The 23732-nt window shown below is 36.4% G+C and overlaps 1 protein-coding gene across 1 annotated transcript; it reads right to left on the bottom strand.

Moving 5' to 3' along the window:
- Positions 1-832: 832 nt before the first annotated feature.
- TDRD15 (tudor domain containing 15) lies at positions 833-12073 on the bottom strand. The gene is made up of 2 exons (XM_021697691.1): positions 5818-12073; positions 833-909 (listed from the first exon to the last, which is right to left on the bottom strand). The coding sequence occupies exons 1-2, from the start codon at positions 12071-12073 to the stop codon at positions 833-835; spliced, it is 6333 nt and encodes a 2110-aa protein (XP_021553366.1).
- Positions 12074-23732: the final 11659 nt, after the last annotated feature.

Below are 23732 nucleotides of genomic sequence, written 5' to 3'. Positions count from 1 at the left end.
AAAAAATCAAGTAGGAATTAACTGAAATGTAGGCTTGTAAAAACGTTATTTTAAATGCTTCAATAAATTTGTGAAGTTTGTCTATTTCCAAACTAAAATACTATACCTGAAGACACATAAATGGAGTTAAATCTGAAAAGCTGAAGGGGTATGAGGCCCTTCCTGATAAAACTGGTACCAAAAACATCCATTACTACTTTATTTTGGCATTCAAATTCATTTCTTTAATTAACCAAATCACTATCTTTACCATACTTTATGGTACCAAAACCAAACAACAAAAGCAGCCCCGTGATACAACAGTCACAGAAATTGAATGAAGTGAATTATTTTTCCAATAGAAGCCCTTTTCTAAAGTGTACAAAATCTCTAAAATCTGGTGAGGTATGGGGAAAGGGACACAAAAATATTCAAAGAAATTAGATTACAAAGAGTCACTGTTCAATTATCTGCTCTAAAATAACCACAAACCACAGATTAATTTGTAGTGTAAAAATATGAAGTCCCCTGCCTTGAATAAACTTTCAAGATACCAGATTTAAACTCATATTCATAAACAGCAGTATTTTGGAAATAACTGCCTAACCTCAAAAAAATAACAATATCAGCGCACTCAATATACAATATTGTACCAATGATAAACTTGATTGTCCCTAGCTAGCTTAGGAAATTTCTAAGTTTTCTCAAATATTCTCTAAGTCACCAAATCTCTAGTTCTTCAGAACAATTTGGCAGACATGGATTTTAAGTGCAACTGTATAATTTTATGGTTCTATCTTTGCAACAAAATACTCTGAATTTGCTCAATAAATGTTTACTCATAAATTAAATTCTAATTCACAGGTAAATGCACTGACAAAATATCGCCCCCTCCAATTAAACAGTAATGTTCTTGAATGTCACAAGTATCTACAACAAATAAACAACCAAAAATATAAAGCCAAATTAAAAATAAATACAACTGCAAAATAAAGTAAAAGGAAAATCCCATTGCATGAGCTAAAGAGAAGGAAGAATGGGATTAAGTCTGACTTCTCTTCCATATTCTACTACTAAGTGTCAGTCCTATAAGCACCTATATTTTCCTGAGAATATGGTTGGGTAGCATTAACTCTCTCTATATTATCCATGACTGCAGCCATGACTCTACAAAGTAGCAACAGACACAAAGGCTTTAGTCAGGAAAGACACCTGAAAGATGTAAGATAATGGTGAAATATTATGTAATGACTGAAAATACAAGCAAAGAATGGGTTATCAAATAAAATGTTTAAAATACTTCAGGAGTGAACCCCATTTCCTAAATAACCTTTCTGAAAACAAGTCATCATAATTCCTGGTCACATAAAATTTCTGTAACATTCTAATCACTGTCTGCTAGGAAAATAATCTGAACAATCTAGATGCCTTTCAGATACTTTTAGTATTAGAAATGGTCATATGCTTACCACTTTTGTTATATATTTGGAGCATCTAAAACAAGACAGTAATTACTGGGTATCCTATATATTATTTGTTGCCAAACTTATGCATAAAGGATCTGAGCTTTCATCTCCCTGCACTGAAAAGCAAGCAAAAAAGAACAATTAGTATTTTGTAATATACTTTTCCAAGCATTATGAGTTTAATAGTCAAGACTTTATTTTGAAAATTCCTACTATAAACAGAATTTTTACTTAATTTCTAAAAGCCACAATTTTAAAAAAGGAATGAAATACGGCATGTAAATTATGCATATGATTATACATATAACAAAAAATATATTTTCTTAAATAATTTCTAATATATACCCATTTTGGAAAAAATACATATAGCCTATTTTAATCTTTATTTAGAACTATAATTCTCTCAATCAGAAATCCTACCTTCCAAACAGATTTAACCACTAATCTAACCACTATACTGCAAATATGCATGTGTGTGTGTGTGTATATATATCACACACACACACACACACACACACAGTCCTAAGTATTGCAATTTCATGCAGAGCAGCATCAATTTTTCAAGTTACTATTTCACAAAAGATTTTAAAAACAAATGTAGCTTTATCAGGATAGCTACTATTTCTAAAATTAATGAGCATGTACTTTGTACCAGATACTAATAGGTTTTACATGTTTTAACTTACATAGCCCTCACAGGCAGCCAATGGTGTCATCATTAGCTGCGTATTACAGATGAAGAAACTAACTATAGAAACATATGTTAAAAAACCTACCTCCAATTTCACAGTTAAGAAGGGATGAAGCAAGAATTCAAACTCGGAGTGGGGCCTCACTGCCCATACTTTTAAATACCACGCTAGATTCAATGCAAGTAATTCATAAGTATGTATCACTTACAAATCTTGTATTTTCAGAATTCAGTCTAACATTTTACATGCCTGTCAGCCATTCCCCTTTGGATGTCTAGCTATATCATCTCAAATGTAAAAGGTCAGACAAAACTCTCCTCAAAACTGGGCTGACATTCCAGATTTCTTTCAAGTGTCCTCCAGTTAAATAAGCAACTGGAGGAAAGTAGCACATAACAGCATCAAGCACTGCCTCATCACCAAAGAGTGACTAGATATTTTTGTGGGGTTTTTTTAAAGGGTTATTACATTCTCTAGTTCCCATAATTATCTATTCAAGGACTTCCAGGGAAAAACAAGCAAGCAAGCGAGCAATCAACAGCAAATACATCCTGGAAACAGACTAGTAACTTATTTTGAGAAAACAGTCTGCAAATAAAAACAATTAGCTTGAATATTTTAATATTGATATGTTATAGTAGGCTGAAACTACGGAAAAGTTGTCAATCTTCTAAACATAAGAGGCAACTTCTATAATTAAAACAATACCTGGGCAAGGTAAAATAAATGCATTATACTTCAAGGCCATTTCTAACAAAATGACACTAAGTTTAGCACAGAATTACTGTGACTCATTATGTATAGTTTGGACTCTAAATACCAGAGGGATAGATTCTAAGTTTTCAGAGTCCAGAATTAGTATTTTCTCTCACAAAATAATTCAGGAAGTTATCCACAATCGTCTCCAGAACAGTGGTTCTCAACCTTGGCTGGACCTTAGAATCACCTAGGGAGCTTTAAAGTCCTGACAGTGAGACCACAGCCTGACCAACTAAACACAATCTCTAGAAGTGAGGCCCAGGCGTCCGAATTTTTTTTAAAGCTTCCTTTCTTAATGTCACTACAAAGCCCAAGCTGAAAAGCACAGCCATTAGAGCTACTTTTCTAGCTTAATAGCTCAGTTTCAAATATTGGTAACTTTAACCAAGAAGAAAAAAAAACACACACACACATTTTACCCTAGCTTCAGAGCAGGTAGTAATAGCAAACAGCGGTGGCTACCACAGTCCTGCTGCTGGACGAGTAACAAACGTTAGGAGTGCGGACAGTACTCAAGGCGATGGAACCATCTGACGTTTTCTTATTTGGTTTTGTTTTAAAACGGAGTGTAGCAAGTGCACTAGTAAGTTTAGTCCATGAAACCATATTTCTTATATTTGTCTCAAAGCTATGATTTTACCCTAAACGAAACTCCAAATTTTATTTCTTAGAACTATAATTTTTTTTTAAAAAAGATTTTATTTATTTGAGAGAGAGAGAGCACATGAGAGGGGGGAGGGTCAGGAGGGTCAGAGAGAGAAGCAGACTCCCTGCTGAGCAGGGAGCCCAATGTGGGACTCGATCCAGGGACTCCAGGATCATGACCTGAGCCGAAGGCAGTCGTTTAACCAACTGAGCCACCCAGGCGCCCTCTTAGAACTATAATTTGATGTTTGGTTAACTGCTTTTGTAATAGCTACTTTTACTTAATTCACTCATTCATTCACTGTGTGCTAGGAATGCAGGAGGTGGGATGGAGATGGGGGCTCACACTGGGGTCTTAAAGAATTTGATAAGAAAAACATGAAGGTGGAAATATATGCATGTGAAGTAATAAAAGAAATTATGTAAGTGCTAAAATGCATGGGCTGAGGGCCAAAAGCTTATTGAAAACTCTTCCTCAAATGATGGAACTGCTCTTCAAAAGGCAGTATAAGTAATTAACAAAAAGCTTTGGAGTTGGAGACATCAGAGTTGCTAGTAAATAAGGAACTGAGATTCTGTCTTTATATCCATGGGCAATTTATTTAACTTTCCTGAGCCTCATCCATACAATAGTGATAATTTGGGGGGGGGGTACTTCTTCCCATTCCTGAGGTTTCCTTCCATGCAGAAGTACTCACAGGTGAGGCACTCTCCTAGCCTAACCCTCCTCAGGTTTGTTTGCTCCTTCACTGACGCCAGCAGTAGGGCCAATCTGATTGGTCGCTTAGAAGGACAAAGGCACCTGCTAGGTTAGCCTCTTCCTCCTCCCTCCCTTTTTGGAGATAAAAGCCTCAAGCCTTATGTTTTACATGGGTAGGCCCCCCATGTGGAGAAGTTCTCCTCTGTGCCTGTGCAGATAAGTCTAAATTATTGATTCAGTGTTGGTAAACCCATTTTCCCACTGATATAAACCCACATTTATCAATATTGTTTTTTGTTTTTTTTTTTAATAAATGGGATATTTTGCTCACCAATTGTTTCTCTCCTTGTCCCTCTCTCGAGTGATTTAGAATCCAGGCAAAGAAATGGGCACTAGTTATCAGACTCCATTCAAACCTAAAAATCAACCTACTTCACTGATTTTGGTAAGCTTTAAATGAGGGAATATGTACAAAAATCTTAGTACATGGTACTAAGCACTAAGAACATAGTAAGCGCTCTACCGTAACTGCTAATTCTATACAAAATATTCAAAAATAAGAGTCAATTTTAAAGCATTTATCAATTCACTATAAAACACCTAAATATGAATTCAAATGAACTACTCTTTCTAAAATACATCAGTAAAAACAAGACCCCTCCACTGATTAAAAGACTGTAACCTGCTATAATACGAGTTGTAACATGGAATAACAGATTTCTAGTCCATTCATTAAACAGGGAACATTTATAGCCTACAAAATCCTCAGTAACTAATCCACACAGAAAATGAAATATAATGTGCATAAGCAAAATCAGACAATACTCTAGCTATAACATATATTATAGAATCAGTTTGACATCTAAAAAATTTAAGAGGAAATAAGTTCCAGTTTATTCCGTAAGTTTAACTGCATTAGCAATATGCTAAAAACACACTCAAAAAACCTAAATAAAGCTATATTTCATCTGATAAGAAACCTAGAACAGAAAACTGGTCTTCAAAATGAGCCCAGGAGCTCACTAATAGCAAGATTTATTAACCTGAGCTCTATGGGGCTTTAGTTTTGTGAAACCCTTGAAATTACCTGTAAAATGTCATGTTATATGCAACTGATAAATTGTTGAACACTACATCTGAGACTAATGATGTATACTATATGGTGGCTAATGAAATTTAAATTTTAAAAAATGTCATGTATGTGCGCATGCATATATGGTTAAAAATGCTCTGCACTTTCATTACATTCTCAAAGGTCACCATTCAAAAAAGGAATGGTCACATTCCATTTTATAATTAAGTGATCAGCCCCAGTTTATCCATTTACTCACATTTTCCAGTAAGTTTTCTTACAGTATATTTTCAATTTTGATAATTTTGACATATAATAAGCTTTTAAAGAATTAAAAATGCCATGCTGTCTTGGTGATCATAGCTTTGTAACACTACATCAAAAACTGAGGATGTACTATACACGGTGGCCAACTGAACATAATATCTTAAATGATTAAACCCCCAAAAAAATAATCAAAAATAGAATCTACAAAAACAAATCTTTTAAAAAATAGCTACTTACCATTGAAGTGTTCCTCTGATGCAATTTTTTCATTAACATGCGATGCCTTTACTGTTATTCTCAAATCCATTGTGTTATTTTCCTGTATTTCTTCAGTTGGTGGTTTTTCAAAAATGTTTTCAATGCAGTTGGTGCTGGTCTTTAAACCATTAGGTGGTTCCCAAAATGAAGCTGAACACGTATCAAATGTAACCGTACTTTGGGGATTATGTTTTCCAATGTCAGCCTTCTTCCTCAGAGTTCCATTTCTAGAATATAATCTTTTACTGACACGGCTTTTCAAGAGGCTCTTATAGACCTCTCTCCTCTTTACAGTTTTCTCTTTCAGCTTTTGTTTCTCAGTGCATGTACAACTTATATTTTCTCTTTTGTAACAATTTTGATCTAACAATGGGAAGATAGGCTTGCTCTGTAATTGATGCTGGATTTTAGTAGCTCCAGTAGTACTAACTCCATCATTAAGAGGATCTGAATCTTTGGAATACACTGCAAGACCAGATGCAACTAACATATCTGCCAGATTATTTTTCTCATGAATGACATCTACTTCCAGTTTTGTTTCAAACTTATACTTCCTAAACTGAAAAACTAAGCCTGGTTTATTTAGGAAATCTTGGAAGAAACTTCTCACTTCTTCATTCCAATGCTTCCCTTTAGCAGGTAAGATACCATATAAGATACAAGGATAACTTAACCTTGGTATATCCAAAAGTTCGACAGGAACAACTTTCAGATTTTTTATAGCTGAATAAGGTATGTAAACAGAAAATCCATAGTCGATCAACACAAGTAATAAATACTGATTAGAGACTTCAGAAATTTCTACTCTATTCCACTGATCTTCCAAATCGTATTTGAACAAACAACTAGCACCGGGAATTATGCACTCTTGAGGCACTGTTTGCAAGTTTTCTGGTAGATCAGAAAGCAACACAAAGAGAGATTTCATTGTGTCAAAGTAATCTTCTAACTGAACACAGAAATCTGACGGATCACAAACAGCAGTGGCAATACCAGAATATTGCTTTCCATTTTGGAGTTGGGTCCAAGTATATGATCTTATTGTACATGATGACACAGGAGTCTTCGATTCCACGTTAAAAATAGTTTCTGAAGATTTAAGTTTGTTTTCAACATGAACTGTATTTAAATTTAAGTATTCCATAAGTAACAGGCCATCCACCAAAATGTCTACTTTCCACACAGAGTTTAAGTATTTCAAGAAAAGAATATTTATTTCCAAATGAGCAAATAAAGACACAATGGACTCAAATGACTGGTTTCTAAAATTTTCACACCAAATCCATTTACAAGGCACAGCTTGTCTTGGAATATTTCTTATTTCATTACTAAGCACCTTGGTATTACCTAAAGGTAATATTTCATACCTACCACAATCTACTAAAAAAACAAGCACTTTCTCATCGACACACTTCTTTGCTACTTTTGATCGATACCATTTCAAGGTTTTTTTAGATTTTGCCAAGCACTCTAAGCCTTTTTCAATATTTTCCATTGATAAAGAGGGGTTTTTTACTTCTTTAGTGATTAATACTGTTAAATCTGATAAGATTTTTTTATTTTTGGATAACTTCACATAAAATGTCCCACTTTTTGAGACAGAAAGTATCTCAGACTTTTCAAGCTGTCCAGGTTTTAACTCTTCAAGAGGAATCTTAACCAGCTGTTGGCAGGATGGTTGAAGGATCCCAGAACCTTCACACTCATCTGACCTTCCTTTCTTCCTTTCATTATCCTCACCAGAGCTCACCTTTTGAGAGACAGCCACAGGCAGCTGCAAAACTGTTTTCTGTAGTTTTGAACAGGCTGTCCATTTCAGTAGTTCATTAATGACACATGTTCCATCGCAAGTGATATTGACCTCCCATTTCTGCTCATGCTTTTTCAAAAATTCACAAGAAACTGTTTTGTTACTCACTCTTGACACAAAATAATCCACAGTTTTACTGTCCCATATTTCATCAGGCTCATTCCACTTGACTCCACTAAGAAAAGAATGGATTCCTAGTTGAGGAATGGTCAAGAATTCCCTCTGAAATTCATAAATTTTGGATGTGTTTATTACTGCAGTGTTACCATAGTCAATAAATTCCACTTCAAAAGAATTTCCTGGCAAAATTTTCTTAATAACTGCTCTGTAAATGGCATGGTCACCAGAGTATTCTGCAACTACAAGGTCCCCCACCCTAGGCTTCACCGATTTTCTCTCCTTCACTATATTCAATCTTCTTTCACTTAGAGCATCTGCAAGTCTAATGATTGCATTTTCATTCTCCGCAAGCTGGATATGGAAACTTGCTGGATTACTGATATTAGAAACATAACCTTTAATTTTGGCATTCAAGTAAATTTGGGGTTGAGGAAGATCTTTGATCTGTGGTCTAGTAAGATTAGATGGGTTTCGAGAGGCTGCTTGAATTAGTTCTTGGATAAAAGACTGCGATACAACCCTTACTGATTTGTGGCCCACATCATTTTTATCAGATCCAGGGACACTTTTTGTATGTGCAGATCCAGAGACACTTTTTAAACCTTTATTTTTCAGTCCATCATTCAAAGATTTCACTTTGTTTTTTGACACCGGTTCAATTTTATAACAAACTGATGGTTTCAAAAGCTTAGCATATGTATTTCCAGGATTTGTTAATTGATCCATTTTGCTTTCAGAGTATGTTACTAGATTAGTTTTATTTGTATTATGCTGATAGTTGTTTTCTATTTTGCCTTTCAAAGAAACAGCAAGTCTCTTATTCTCACTTATTTTAGGACCCTTTTCCACACAGTGTGCTTGGTCACAATGTTTTTTTCCATAAGCATGAAGCAACATTTTAATTTCCTGGTTTATATGTTGACATCCATCATATAATTCTACACCAAGCTGGCCATCTGACTCCCTGGACAATATTATTGCCCTTAACAGTTTTCCCAAGAAATTATCTTCAAACCAGCTACAGATTTCTGCTGGAATATCAACATCTCTAAGATCTGACAAAAAACACTTAATAGCTTGCATAGGTGTAAACAGCAACTCTGGAAACTGATCTGAAATAGCCCTCAATGTACTTTCTTCTACTAACTGCTTATTTCCAAAGTCCACAAAATAGACCAGAAAGTCAGTTAATGAATCTGTTGGCATTGCTAAAGCTCGGTAAGAGAGACCATCCTCTATGTACTTAGATATGCACAATCTCATCTTACTAGGATCATATTTTGGACAATTTTTGAGGTTACTAATCTCTGTGATTTTTGTTTCTATTGTCTCTAGGTCTTTATTATTTCTACTGAGTTGGCAATAAAACTTTTTGGGACTATATATGTGAGAGATGTATATTTCTTCCTCGCTTCCAATTTTTATGTTAAAGGAAGAATAACAGTAACTATAAAGACTAACTGAAGATGGAAATGGCCTTGATAATGTATTATACTGTGCTGAGCCATGATTAGTAAGAAATTCTTTTGCACTAGTGAGTGGAGACTGTAAATCCACTAAGTTACATAAACAGTTTGGATATACAAGAACTAAGGCATAAATGACACAAGTTAATAATCCTCTAGATGAAGAAATAAAATTCCCAAAGTCTCTGCATGCTTCTCTTGTCCAACTGAATTTACAACTAATGGGTTCAACTAAATGGTTAAGACTACATCTGAAGGCTTGGCCTTCTAAAAAAAGAAAACGTGGGTTAATAGCACAAATATCTTTAACTAAAACCCTTTCTTGGTAACCATAATCAACAAATACTACGTCAAATTCTTTTCTTGATACTTGAGTCAAAATAGCAGCTCTATACCACTTCCCATCTTTGGAATACTTAGCAACACAAGCAATCTGCCCAATCTGATAAGGATCAGAATGAATGCTATAATAATTCTGAATTTGTTCCATTAGTAATTTTAGGTCCTCTAACTTACATCGAAGCTGGCATGAAAAGTCACCTGGGCCATAATAAGAAGAACATTTGACTTCAAGGACCGTTCCTGGTTTAAACATATACTCTTTATAAGGTTGTAGTGACTCAGGTCCCACAGACAAGGTGAAAGGATTTTTTAAATCTGAGAAATTAACAGCTGGGGACTTTAACAAGGACAAGTTACTTTCTTTTAGCTTATTTGAATGGCACTTTTTAGGTTTAGGTCCTTCAAGAAGGGCAGATAGGACTTCAATATTAACTTTGTTTTTAGATTTTAAATTTAACACTGAATATTCACTTACAGATTTGGGACAACATTCTGGTTCTACCTCCCAACATTCTGCATATCCAGCTTGTAACATAAGAGAGACAACATCAATATTTTCTGAGGCTTCAATACTCTGAATATTTACAATGTACTTGTCATCTTTTTTTGCTATGACTTGAAGCAAAATTGCTTTGTTCAAGACAATTTTTTTAAAATAGTCAATTGCTGCCTTCACCCATAAATCTTCAACAGGAAATATATGTGCAAGTGAACAGCACATGGCTAAGGCAGGCATCTCACAAAACTCTGGAAGCAAAATTTTTACATCAAAAAATGGTATGGAATCAGTATTTCCATAATCTAAAAAATAAACATTAATCTTATAACCATTAATTTCAGTGATGACAGCTCTATAAAAGTGTCTGTCCTTGCTGTATCTAGCACAACAAAATAATCCAGGTTCTGGATTTCTTAGAATCAGCTCATCATTTTCACACAAATCATAAGATTTGTTTATATTTTTCATTATATCTTGAAGTTCATTCTGATGTTCATTAGTGCGTACCCAGAAATTTGATGGGTTTAATACATAGGCCACAAAAGCTATATAGGCAGCCTGTATCTCCATCTCTACAGTTTTAATAGGAAAACCTACTTTCAAAGTGTTTTTATTTGGAGAGTTTATCAATGGTTCGGTATTTCCAGTAAAGCAGTCAACTGCAAAGCTGTTTACGTCAGAAGCACTAGTCTCCTTAAACATATTAGAGATTTTTGATTCAGACACTGGACAGAGGACCTGTGTGCCTGCAGTCTTCAGCAGACACTTAGAATTAATTGTAGACTCCTGAGTTTGTAGTGTTACATAATACAAATGTTCATCCTTATTGAACCAATCAATATGTGCATATACTATTTGTCCTAACAAGGCTTGTTTAAATACACTCAGTTGAGATTTTCTGGCATCTCTATCTGGACTGTGTAAATATGTCAGAGAACATGGAAATGAAAATAATGGTACTAAAATAAAATCCTGTTTAAGTTTCTTCACATGCATGGAGGGGATAGCCTCACTACTGCCATAATCCATGAACCAAATTTTCACTTGATTATTGGGCAAGAGCTGCTGAAGAATTCCTCTATGCCACTGTCCATTTCTCCTTTTGGCAACACAAAGTAGTCCAAAGTTATCACATGAGGGATTATTTTCTTGACTGACAGTATCATAATGCAAAGTCATACACACTGTTAAGTTTTCTAACTCTGGAATCCATTTAATTAGTTGACAATAAAATTTACTTGGGCTCAATGCAGAGGATACCTTTATACTTTCAATCCTGCCTACTGACAAAGATGGCTGCAAATTAGCCAAAATGTGTTGAATATCAAGTGAAGTATCATTATTACTTAATGATAAGTCAGGTCTTTTATGTTTTAGTAAATCTGGCATTTCCTGTGGGAATTCTTTTAACATTTCCACAATAAGGCGAAACGAGTCCCCATCGATAAGTCTGCCTAATTGTAATTCAAGAACCTGGGATATAATTTTTGGCACTTCAAGAAGAATCACTTGAAGAGGCAAAACAGCTTGTACACAACCTTTCACTTGTAGTCCTACTAATGACTTGAAATAATTCAAAGCCTTAGGAGGCCATCTTTCCCCATTTGGTAGTATGTTGGCAAAAACACCAACTATTACCCGTGGTGGTAGCTCAAATAAGTTGCCACAGGCTGAAGCAACCTGTGTACCATCAACTCTTAGTTCTTCTCCATGATCTATGAGGAGCACTGTATAGAGTTCATTTTTCTTTTCCATGACTCTTCCTCTCTGCCATTCTCCAGATATTCTTTCTTCTACCAAACAAAAGTCATCAATGTCCACATTATTTTTTACTTTTGGAATATGCTGCATTTCCCTCTGTAATATGTGGTAGTCAAACTCACATTCAATATTATTCCTGCCTTGAAATTTCACCAGAATGTCCTTGGGAAGACATTCGACATGTGATATTGTCAGATCCAGGTCTAAAAACGTTGGTAACAGAGATGTAGAATCCATTTTCTAAAAGCAAATAATAAGTACGAATTAGCTTCTGGGCAGACAGCTGTCACAAACAAGGCTTCTATAAATTTGAAATTAGCCTTCTTATAAGTTTGGTATGTAAACACAAACCTTTAAAATCCTTATATGCCTGGGGGCACCTGGGTGGCTCAGTTGGTTAAGCGTGGGACTCTTGATTTTGGCTTAGGTCATGATCTCAGGGTCATAAGACACTGCCCTCAGTTAGGCTCCAAGCTAGGTTTAGAGCCTGCTTAAGATTCTCTCTCCCCCCCTCTCTCCCTCTGTCCCTACCTCATGGGCGTGCTTGCTCTCTCCCTCTCTCACTCTATTAAAAAAATGTGCCTATTTTTATCAAATTGAGCATATTGGTTAAAAAATTACATTAACTAGATAAAAATGTATCTAACTTCACTGCCTTATACTTTCAAAAAATTCAATTGAAATAACCAAGAGAACAAGAAAAATAGGAAGTATATAGATAGATGTATATATAGAGAGAGATGTATGTGTATATATATATATATATATATATATAAAATCACTGGAAAAGAGTGGAGAGCAATCTTTATTTTCTAGAAATTTCCAAGTTTCTACTAGATATTGGACAGATGTGATATAATAGAAGGAGGCCAAATAAAGTCCACTGGAGACCTCCATCTACCACTGTGAGAGTAACTACTTTCCCTCATGCAGACTTCTAACAACCCGTAACTCAAAGGGGTGAATGCTAGGAGCAAGGGCAGATGGTGAACCCACAGGAGACACAATGTTTGTACTCCCCACTCTGTCAATTAGTAACATTTGGACCCTATCAGCATCATTATACAACTCCTGGATTCTTCTTTGATTGAGGGCAACAGGCTAAGTCCTGGACACCATTAAGGAAAGCCAGGCATGGAAAGACCCTAAGGTAAGTTAGGTACATCCAGGCTTTGTCACTGGCATGACTGGCCACATCAAGTATAGAGGGCGAAGAGATCTTTAGCACAGAGGCAAAGCTCTCTATTGTAACTATGGCTCCAGCTAATTTTCTCTAGATTGTTGGGATTCTAAAAGTAGTAAAACCAATATTCAAGTATAAAATATTCCCCCAATTCAAGCAAGAACCAACATTTATTGTGATAGGCCGCAGCTCACCTCCTACTTGACCTGGAGTTAACACTTCACAACTATCAATTTCTTTCTATGATGAGAAAAATACTGGACCTTAAAAAAGAGCAAAAGAGAAAACCACTTCAAAAAAAAAAAAAAAAATGCTCCCCTGAGGAATATATTGAAAAAGAAAAAAATTGTTTTTTAAAAGTCTGATTTCTGTTTTCAAAATGTCAAAAGAGAGTAACACATTTTTATATGACTAGGTGGTAATTAAGAGGCAGCAAAGAAAATTAGGAAAAAAAAAACATAAAAAAGGTAAAACTGCAATGGGGTTAAAAAAAAAAAAAAAAAAATCAACCCAAAATATAAATGGAATAGAAGGCAATTTTAAAAGAATACCCCCAAACTCAGAAGATAAAAAGATGAAAGAAACAGAGGACAGGAATATAAAATCTTATCAAAGTATAAAGTTCTCTCAGAGATAAACAGAACAGAAACGCTTTCTAAAACTTAAAACCTAAGTCTGAAAAGCTGAAATTGACCACTGGAAAGCTAGAGAAAGAGTTAAGATTTAGGGACATCTGGGTACCAGCTATGGTTTTTACTTCCTCCTAGATAATTAATTTGGTGGTAATCATCATGGTCTGATCTACAGATTACAGCCTATGCTTACTTGATCTTGGGAGTATCTAAAGTGGGGGGGGAAAAAAAAAAAAAAAAAAAAAAATCAATGGACAATACACTAAAGACTTTCATTGAATGAACCAAAACACTTCAGGACAAGAAAGGCCTTAAGCCACTGTTATTTAAAGTGACAGGCCTTTTCCAATTCCCAGACTTGAGTCAGTTTACAGACCTATTATTCCTTATAGAGGGAAGACCAGGTACTCAAAAAAGGATCCTGTGCTAGAACACATGAACATTCTTCCTGGCAGTCACCCAAAGGGTCATGTGACCATTCGCCTGAGAAAATAGGAAAAGGAAAAATGTATACTTAAGTCTTTCAGGAACCACACCACTCTTTAGGTATAAAAAAAGAAATGCAGCCAGAAGGACTTCATTAAATGAAGGGGTATATACAATATAAGCCAAAAGAAAGCCCAAATACACAAATAAGTTGAATGGCCTACTCAAACTACCAGGAACCTATTCCTCCACACTGTTAACCTTCCTTCAAACAATACAAATGAAACTCCTCATGTGGAGTTCCACAGCAGGAGGGAGAAAAAAATCGGAGTCTGGTTTGCATATGCTCTCACTAATGCCAGTAACATCTAGAAATGGATTGCTGAAACACTGGAGATGCCTTGCCTGAGAAACAATGAAATAGTCACAGTTGACAGAGCTAACAGTACATCTACTTCCCTTGAAGAAATTACTGGTGTTAAGAATCTATTCCTATTAATGGTCAAATAGCTAATTCTGCAGGATGATTAGTAATTCTGACGGAGAAAGACTACAGGATTTACTACAAGTAAGTCTGAAGAACAGAAATGTGGATGAGCCCTTAAGAATCAACACGTAAGTTTGTAAGTCCTGTGTGATGGTCACCAAAGGTCCCCACTATGGAAAATATATATATATATATATATATATATATATATAGAGAGAGAGAGAGAGAGAGAGAGAGAGAAAGAGAGAGAGAGAGAGAGAGAGAGAGAGAGAGAGAGAGAGGGGAGGGGCAGAGGGAGAGGAAGAGAGAATCTCAAATCTCCACACTGAGCATAGAGCCTGATGCCGGGCTCAACCTCACAATCCTGATATCATGACCTGAGCTGAAAATCAAGAGCTGGACACCCAATTGACTGAGCCACCCAGATGCCCTGGAAAAGATTCTTGATCAGGTAGACAGAATAACCTATTCTGTGTCAATCAGCTTCCTTCACCTGTCTCTTCAATACTTAATAGGATCATGAAGAAAGTTCTCAATGCCATGGATAAAGCTCCCCCCGCTTGGATTTTTGAAGCTCCAACTGTAACAACCCAGAAAATTAGGGGGAAAAGAAAAACAAGGAATTCAAGACCAAACATGTTCAACTAATCTTTGATGAAAAAGGAAAGAATATCCAATGGAAAAAAAAAAAGTCTCTTCAACAAATGGTGTTGGGAAAACTGGACAGCAGCACATAGAATGAAACCGGACCACTTTCTTCCACTATACACAAACATGGAAGACCTAAATGGTAGAGAGGAAATGATCAAAATCCTAGAAAACACAGGCTGCAATCTCTTTGACATCGGCCATAGCAACTTCTTACTAGACACGTTGCCAGAGGCAAGGGCAACAAAAGCAAAAATGAACTATTGGGACTTCAAGATAAAAAACTTCTGTACAGTAAGGAAACAATCAACAAAACTGAAAGGCAACCTACACAATGGGAGAAGACATTAGCAAAGGACATATCTGATAAAGTGTTAGAATCTAAAATCTATAAAGAATTTATCAAACACCCAAAAAAAACAGATAATCCAGTTGAGAAACAGGCAAAATACATGAATAGACATTTTTCCAAAGACCTACAGATGGCCAACAGACACATGAAAAGATGCTCAACATCACTCATCAGGGAAATACAAATCAAAACCACAATGAGATACAACCTCACACCTGTCAGATTAGCTAAAATTAACACAAGAAACAGGTGTTGGCAAAGATGCTGAGAAAAGGGAACCCTCTTCCATGTTGGTGGGAATGCAAACTGGTGCAGCCACTCTGGGAAACAGTATGGAGGTTCCTCAAAAAGTTAAAAATAGAACTACCCTATGACCCAGCAATTACACTAGGCATTCACCAAAAGAATATAAAATATAAAAATACCGATTTGAAGGGACACATGCACCCCAATGTTTATAGCAGCATTATCAACAGAGCCAAAGTATGGAAAGAACCCAAATGTCCATCGACTGATGAATGGATAAAAAGGTGATTTTATATATAAATATATATATATATTTATATATATATTTATATATATATATTTATATATATGTATATATGTATATATTTATATACATATATATTTATATATGTGTGTATACACACACACACACACACACACAATGGACTATTACTCGGCCATCAAAAAGAATGAAATCTTGCCATTTTCAACAACATAGATGGACCTAGAGGGTATAATGCTAAGTGAAATGTCAGAAAGACAGATACTGTATGATTTCACTCATATGTGGAATTTAAGAAACAAAACAGATAAACATAGGTGAAGGGAAGGAAAAACAAAACAGAGGGAGGCAAACCATAAGAGAATTTTAACTATAGAGAACAAACTGAGGGTTGCTGGAGAGGAGGTGGGCAGGGGAATGGGTTAAGTGGGTGATGGGCATTAAGGAGGGCACTTGTGTTGAGCACTGGGTGTTATAAGTGATGAATCACTGAATTCTACTACCAAAACCAGTATTACACTATATGTTAACTAGAATAAAAAATTTAAAAAACAAACATGTTTTTAAACAGTGGTTCTATACAATGGACTTTAAAAGACCTAATTTAAAATCAAGATGTTCTAGATCAAACAACCTTTACTCAATATTCTGTTCTGTAGAGTATTACCATATTCATGGCAGTTCTGTGCATACATAAGATTAAGACATCAGGAAAGGAGTTTTACTGGAGATTCAATTGTGTGAGATTTGGGGAATGGTTTCTTAGAATCAGATACTAAATTTATAAAATGAGAGGGTTGAATTAGAGTTTTTCAAACCTTTTTTTTTTTTGGCAACAATAGCAGCAAAAATCCTTCTTAACCTAATAGAAGATGCAGAAAGTAATAGAAAACATAAAACCTCTATAAATTGGTAAGTGGTATTCTAACAATTTCATAAGTCGATACAATTTACTTACTATAAAGCTAGTAAATGAGAACAAAACTATTCTGATTAATACAGTCTTCATCATATAATTTTCCTTATTGTGGATAGCACAGTAGGAGTAGTTAGAAAATCAGGCTCAGACATATATAATAGTTCCATAATTTTATATGATCAAATACAAGTTCAAATAAAGATAAAACTACAACTTAATCATCAATAAATTAATCTGATGATAATAATTAGTGCTTATCTGTGCTTTTAAATTTATCCTATTTGAATTTTTTTTTTTAAAAATTAAAATTTCAAACTCTTATAAATATCAAATAAAATCAAGTCAAATAAAAATCAAAAGTCAAATAAAAATCAAAAATTAAAAAAATTCACAGCATCACAGCTCTCCTAAGGTTTGTGGAAAATGCAATCTATAAACACTCTAAGAAAGATATGGAAAGCTCTTCCCACACTAAAATTCCCTGATTCTATAGAATATACATATTACAGATGTCCCTCTTACCATTTTGGCAACTGTCCATGAATTCACATCTAATAAATCTAGACCAGTGGGATCCAACAGAAATATAGTTGATCCATATATGTAACTTTGAATTTTAAAGTTTTCAATTTTCTAATAGAAGTATAAATGTCCTTCCTTATAATAGCTCCTTATAACACTTTAATTTTTAAAGAGGTGTTTAGTACATTAGTTTAACTGATCTTCACAATAAGATTGTCACCTTTCAGACCAAAGAAGTAAACATAAGAGATTCAGGAGCTTGAATTTTGGTTTTATTCAGCCCAGTTCTCTATGTACATTACTCCCACTGTTTCACACTGCTCTTTCAACTAAACCACACCATTATGGACAAGCACTAAAAGTGGAAGATGCAAATCCAAAACAGACCTACAAACAAAAATGGGGAAGGCACCTTATGGAATAGAATCCGTTTACTAATTCTCCCTTTTTCCAAAATTTAACATTGTTCTGATAAAACTGATTAGTAGGTACTCTGGCAAGGTTACCATGTTCCAGAAGACTGATTCAAATTAAGCATCTGTGTGTGCTCTGGTTTTCCTTCTCCGTTCTTTTCTATTCAGATTGATTTCTAGATTCGGTCTTTTAGGACACCGATGCAGTGGAAATAAAACAGTATATTTTTTAATCTGCATATTTTAAACCCAGAGCTTCCATTTAACATTCCTCAACTAAGGGCCTTTTTGTCCCATAGGGAACATTTGGCAATGTCTACAGATATATTTGCTTGTCATAACTGGGCCGGGGTGGGGGCAGGAGTAGCCACTGGCATGCAGCAGGTGGAGGCCAGAGATGCTGCTAAATAGCACAGAATGCACAGAAGAGTCCCTCACACACACAAAAACGACAACAAGAAAAGAACTTTTGTTCTTTTGTCCAGACCGAAATGTCAATAGTGTGAAGGCTAAAAAACGCTGCTTTGCTGAAAGCAAAAATAAATACCAGGCAGATTAAAAGAACTAATTTTTTTTAACTACCTAAAAGAATTAAAAGGAAATATTTTGCTAAAGAAAGCTTTCAAGAAACAAAAGAAGCTACAAAAAAGTTAATATTAAAATTATAGGGAGAAGAAATGAAGCTAGAACAAAATTAAAATCAATATAGTCTACCACATATAAGATTTGTTCAGGCCAAGTATCTTCAATCATATTTCACTTTTTTGTATCCTACACACAATCCACCAGGAAATCCTACTGGGTTTATCCTCAGCACACATTTTTCTGTTACCTTATTCCTACTACCCTCATTACTCCACAGCTACAGTGCTTTCTATTTCTTGAACTTCCTGCATCTGGGTTTTGGGCTTATTGCCCTCCAAGTACAGTTTGCTTCCTTACCACCTTCAAGTTTTTGTCAGAGGTTTCCTTTTAGGTGAAGCATTCCCTGACCACTCAATTTAAACTGCAACCTTCTCCTAATTTAGTAGTCTCTGGACCCCTCCCTAACCTCTCTTGCTCCAACATCAAAAAAGTTCTATTAAACCAGTGGTTCTCGGGGCGCCTGGGTGGCTCAGTCGTTAAGCGTCTGCCTTCAGCTCAGGTCATGATCCCAGGGTCCTGGGATCGAGCCCCACATCGGGCTCCCTGCTCAGCGGGAAGCCTGCTTCTCCCTCTCCCACTCCCCCTGCTTGTGTTCCCTCTCTCGCTGTGCCTCTCTCTGTCAAATAAATAAAAATCTTTAAAAAAAAAAAAGTGGTTCTCAAATATTTGGTCTCAGGTCCTTTGTGCTCCTAAAAAATTAATGAGGACCCTGTTATGGTCTCAGTTTTTGTGCCCCCCCCCCCCAAGTCATACACTGAAACTCTATCTCCCAATGTGGTGGTATTAGAAGGTGGGGCCTTTAGGAAGCCATTTAGGATTAGATGAGCCCATGAGGATGGAGCCCTCGGGAATGTGATAAGTGCCTCTCTAGGAGTCACAAGAGAACTATTCTCTGCTCGCTGTCATGCAGGGATACTAGGAGAACACAGGCATCAAAGATCTATAAGCCAGGAAGAAGGCTCTCACCAGATCTGCTAACACCTTGATATTTGACTTCCCACCATGCAGGATTGTGAGAAATAAATTTGTTGTTTATGGGCCATCCAGTGTAAAGCATTTTATCAGAGCAGCCCAAGCCAAGACAGACACCAAAGAGTGTTTACATAGCTTCTGTCAATGTTTACCATATTAGAAAAACATTTTTAAAATATTTCAAAATCATAATAAACCCATTAAATGTTTTCATGAGAGATATTTTTCAAAACCAAAAAGTTAGTGAGAAGAGGGACATGGTTTTACAATTTTTGCAAATCCCAATGTCTGCTTAATAGAAAATAGCTGGATTCTCTGAGCTGCCTCTACAGTGTGTTGCAATAGGCTGTTTTGGAGTAAAGTTTGTGAATAAAATCTGGCCACACACATATATAATTAGAGAAGAGAGTAGTATTTTAATAGCTTTTTCATATAACTGAAGATATTCTTCAATAGCCACAAAAACTCAATGAGGGGTGGTTTCTTAGACATTATTTACAATATGGAAATATTAAACCCTGTAAGTGAATTTTTTGTACTCTGATCTTAAAATCCTTTCATCTTGAGCTTTGAATGGAATTTTAAAATATGAACGATCTTAAAGGTACTACATTGATTTGCTTGAAAATATTGGTTCAGAATTATACAAAACTTCCATAAACTGACATACTGCATTACTCAAACATCTCAAAAATCAACTATCACAACCAACCTCAGACAACTTAAGTATTGGGAAGCTCTAAAGCTTACAGTGACATATACAAGTTTTCCAACTTCATAATTTTGGCTTTAAAGTGTGAATTTTATCATCAATAAATACTGTCATTTTTCCTTAAAGTATCAAGCTTGCTTCACTCACTCTTGAGAAAATGCCTACAAAATACTCAAATCTGAATAACCGTAGTTTGTCTCTTATTGAAGTGGAACCACATAATGGTTGTAGACCATACAATGGAAAGTGATCAGCAATAAAAAGGGACAAAGTACTCTACAACTGAAACCAATGATGTACTATGTTAGCTAAATTTTAAAAAGATGCTTTCTACACACACAAAAGGGACAAAGTATTGATACACACCACAACATAGATGAATCTCAAATTAATTATTCTGAGTGAAAGTCTGGAGAACGTATACTGTATTTCATCTATACGAAATTCTAGAAAATGCACACTATAGTGACAGAAAGCGGATCAATGTTGCCTGGGGAGGGACCACAACAAACTTTTGGGTGTGATGGATAGGTTTATTATCCTGATTATAGTGGTTTCATGTGTGTATGTTTCAAAGGTCATCAAATTGTACACTTCATATGCAGTTTGTTGTACCTCAATTATATTTCAGTAAAGCTATAAACCACACACACCACACAACCTAAATGTATACTAATGGTGGGGCGGATTACAGAAGATCGCTTTTATCCTTTCAATTACAAAAATAAATAAATAAATCTACCTTCATTGGCTCTGATGAATAGGTCTTAGGAATCCTGCAGAGTTGGGGGGCAGGGAGGGGCTCAGAGTAAGGTGGGGGGTATACTAACACGATACCCTACCTGTGTACGTGAATATGTGCTTGTATACACACAGCTGACGCGTAAAGGAGGAGACAGACATGGAAGGGTAGAAGAGGATTAACTTGGCCTTCCGTTTAGCTGACACGCCGCAAAGCGTTTGCATTTCTTCTTCAAAATTCCAAAAGGTAAAAAGTTACTTCTGAATGGGTATTAAAGTATTACAATTACGTGACTCGGCAAAAATAAGTTTCTTCAGAAGAGCACTTGAGTAGTCTTTGTGTCCGTCCATCTCCCTAAAAACACCTGGCCATAGTCTCAGCCATCACAGAGGCGACCCTGGGCGATATGCTCCCTGAAAAGGGCATTTTTCGGGGGAGGGGTACTGGTACCTATGGGGAGGTTGAACAGCTGACGCCGTTAGAGGGCAGAGAGGACAGCCAGGGCTGCGCGGATGCCCCCACAGGGGGCAGAGGGCTAGCGCCCACTCCTCTGGGACCAAAGCCACGACAGCTCAAGAGACAAAGAGGGGGGGGGGGGGGGGGGCACCAGAAAACAATACAGCCCAGAGCAGGCTGACAGAAATACGCAGACTTACGGAGAAGCGCCGACCAGCCCGTTCTTCCGAAGCTCTTAGGAGGGCCAGGGCCCAAGATGGCAGCAAACTTAAGACCTGGTCACTCCCTCCCCCACCCCCGACCTTTTATGTCCCAGGGTGCATGCGCAGAACGCAGAAGCTTCAAGGGAAGTGGGAGGTTCACAGGTGAGCACAGTTCCTCCTGCCCCAGGGCAAGGGCGGAGGCTGGGTGGGGCTCGGGGAACGTGACGCCCAATCTGAGCTCCAAACTCCACATGGACAACCTCACAGCCTTGTCCATCTGCGATAGGCTAAAGCCTTGATTAGACCTGGATTAGAGCTTTGTAGGGGGTCTCTGAGTGGGGCGAGGGTGGTGTAGAGAATGTTGGTTTGTCATGAGGGTGTGGCACATTGGGGTGGGGTCACCCCCCTTCTCTGGTTGTGCAAGGATTGCAGAGGACGGGGATGGATCCACCGTGTGGCTGCCCGAAATAGAAACCCAGGAGATCCTAGTGAATTTACAGATCAGCGAAAGTAATGGACAGTTATTGAGCACCTGTTAATTACATACTTAGATATACTATTGCATTTAATTCTATTTCTCTGTTTTTGGAGAGACTTGAATTGGATCTCCGGTTAGATACTAGTAATTTATGATGTTAATTTCCTGATCTCAATAAATGTATTGGGGTTATGCAGGATAAAGTCCTTGCTTATAGTAAATAAATACTAAAGTATTGGAGGTGATTGGGTATGATGTCAGCAATATACTTTCAAATTATTGGCGGTGACATGTTCTTTCTACTCTTCTTGTACCTTTTCTGCAAATTTGAAATTATTTCAAAAGAAAAAGAAAACCTTAATTTAAAAAAATATACTAGCAGGGCACTTGGGTGGCTCAGTTGTTAAGCGTCTGCCTTCAGCTCAGGTCATGATCCCAGGGTTCTGGGATGGAGCCCCGCATCAGGCTCCCTGCTCAGCGGGAAGTCTGCTTCTCCCTCTCCCACTCTCCCTGCTTGTGTTCCCTCTCTCGCTGTCTCTCTCGCTCTGTCAAATAAATAAAAATAAAAATCTTTTAAAAATAAAAATAAAAAAATATGCTAGCTGCATAAAATGAGCTGTGAAAATCTCAACTATTTTTCTATATTCTGTAGCACTTTATATTACACAATAATTAACAGTTCCTTGAAAGAATAGGAACTGAGCTATAAAGTGATCTAGACACAGGTATTTGGAGGAAGACAAAATCTTTGACTTCCTTATAAATTCTTTCATGAAGACCTAGTCAAGTTTTCTATGTCTTGAATGAATTTTGTCATTTTATTTTTTCTATCAATTTAACCATTTCCCCTAGGTTTTCTAATTTATTAATGTGGAGTCTTGACAATACAAGCATATTATTTTAAAATCTGTGTGTCATTTCTCCAAAGAAGACAAACATGGCCAACAGACACGTGAAAAGATGCTCATCATCACTTATATCAGGGAAATGCAAATCAAAACTACAATGAGATTATCACCTCACACCTGTCATAATGGCTCAAATCAAGAACACAAGAAACAACAGGTGTTGGCAAGGATGTGGAGAAAAAGAAACCATCTTGCACTACTGGTGGGAATGTAAACTGGTGCAGCCACTCAAAAAGTTAAACCACTAATGGGTATTTACCCAAAGAATACAAACACCCCAATTCAAAGGGATATACATACCACTGTGTTTATAGCAGCACTATTTACAATAGCCAAGATACGAAAGTAGCCCAGATGTCCATCGATTGATGAATGGATAAAGAAGATATGGATATAACTGAGCCATAAAAAAGAATGAAATCTTGCCATTTGCAACGACATGGATGGAGCTAGAGTGTATAAAGCTAAATGAAATAAGTCAGTCAGAAAATGAGAAAAACCATATAATTTCACTCCTATGTGGAATTTAAGAAACAAAGCAAACAAGCAAAGGGGAAAAAAAGAGTCAAACCAAGAAACAGACTTAACTATAGAGAACTGATGGTTACCAGAGGGGAGGGTGGGAGGGGAGAATGGGTTAAATAGGGATTAAGGAGTGTGTTTGTTGTGAGGAGAACAGGGTGATGTATG

The sequence above is a fragment of the Neomonachus schauinslandi genome, chromosome 10 (genome assembly GCF_002201575.2).
Source record: "Neomonachus schauinslandi chromosome 10, ASM220157v2, whole genome shotgun sequence".
Classification (NCBI taxonomy): domain Eukaryota; kingdom Metazoa; phylum Chordata; class Mammalia; order Carnivora; family Phocidae; genus Neomonachus; species Neomonachus schauinslandi.
This window is presented reverse-complemented; position numbering and strand designations above follow the sequence as displayed.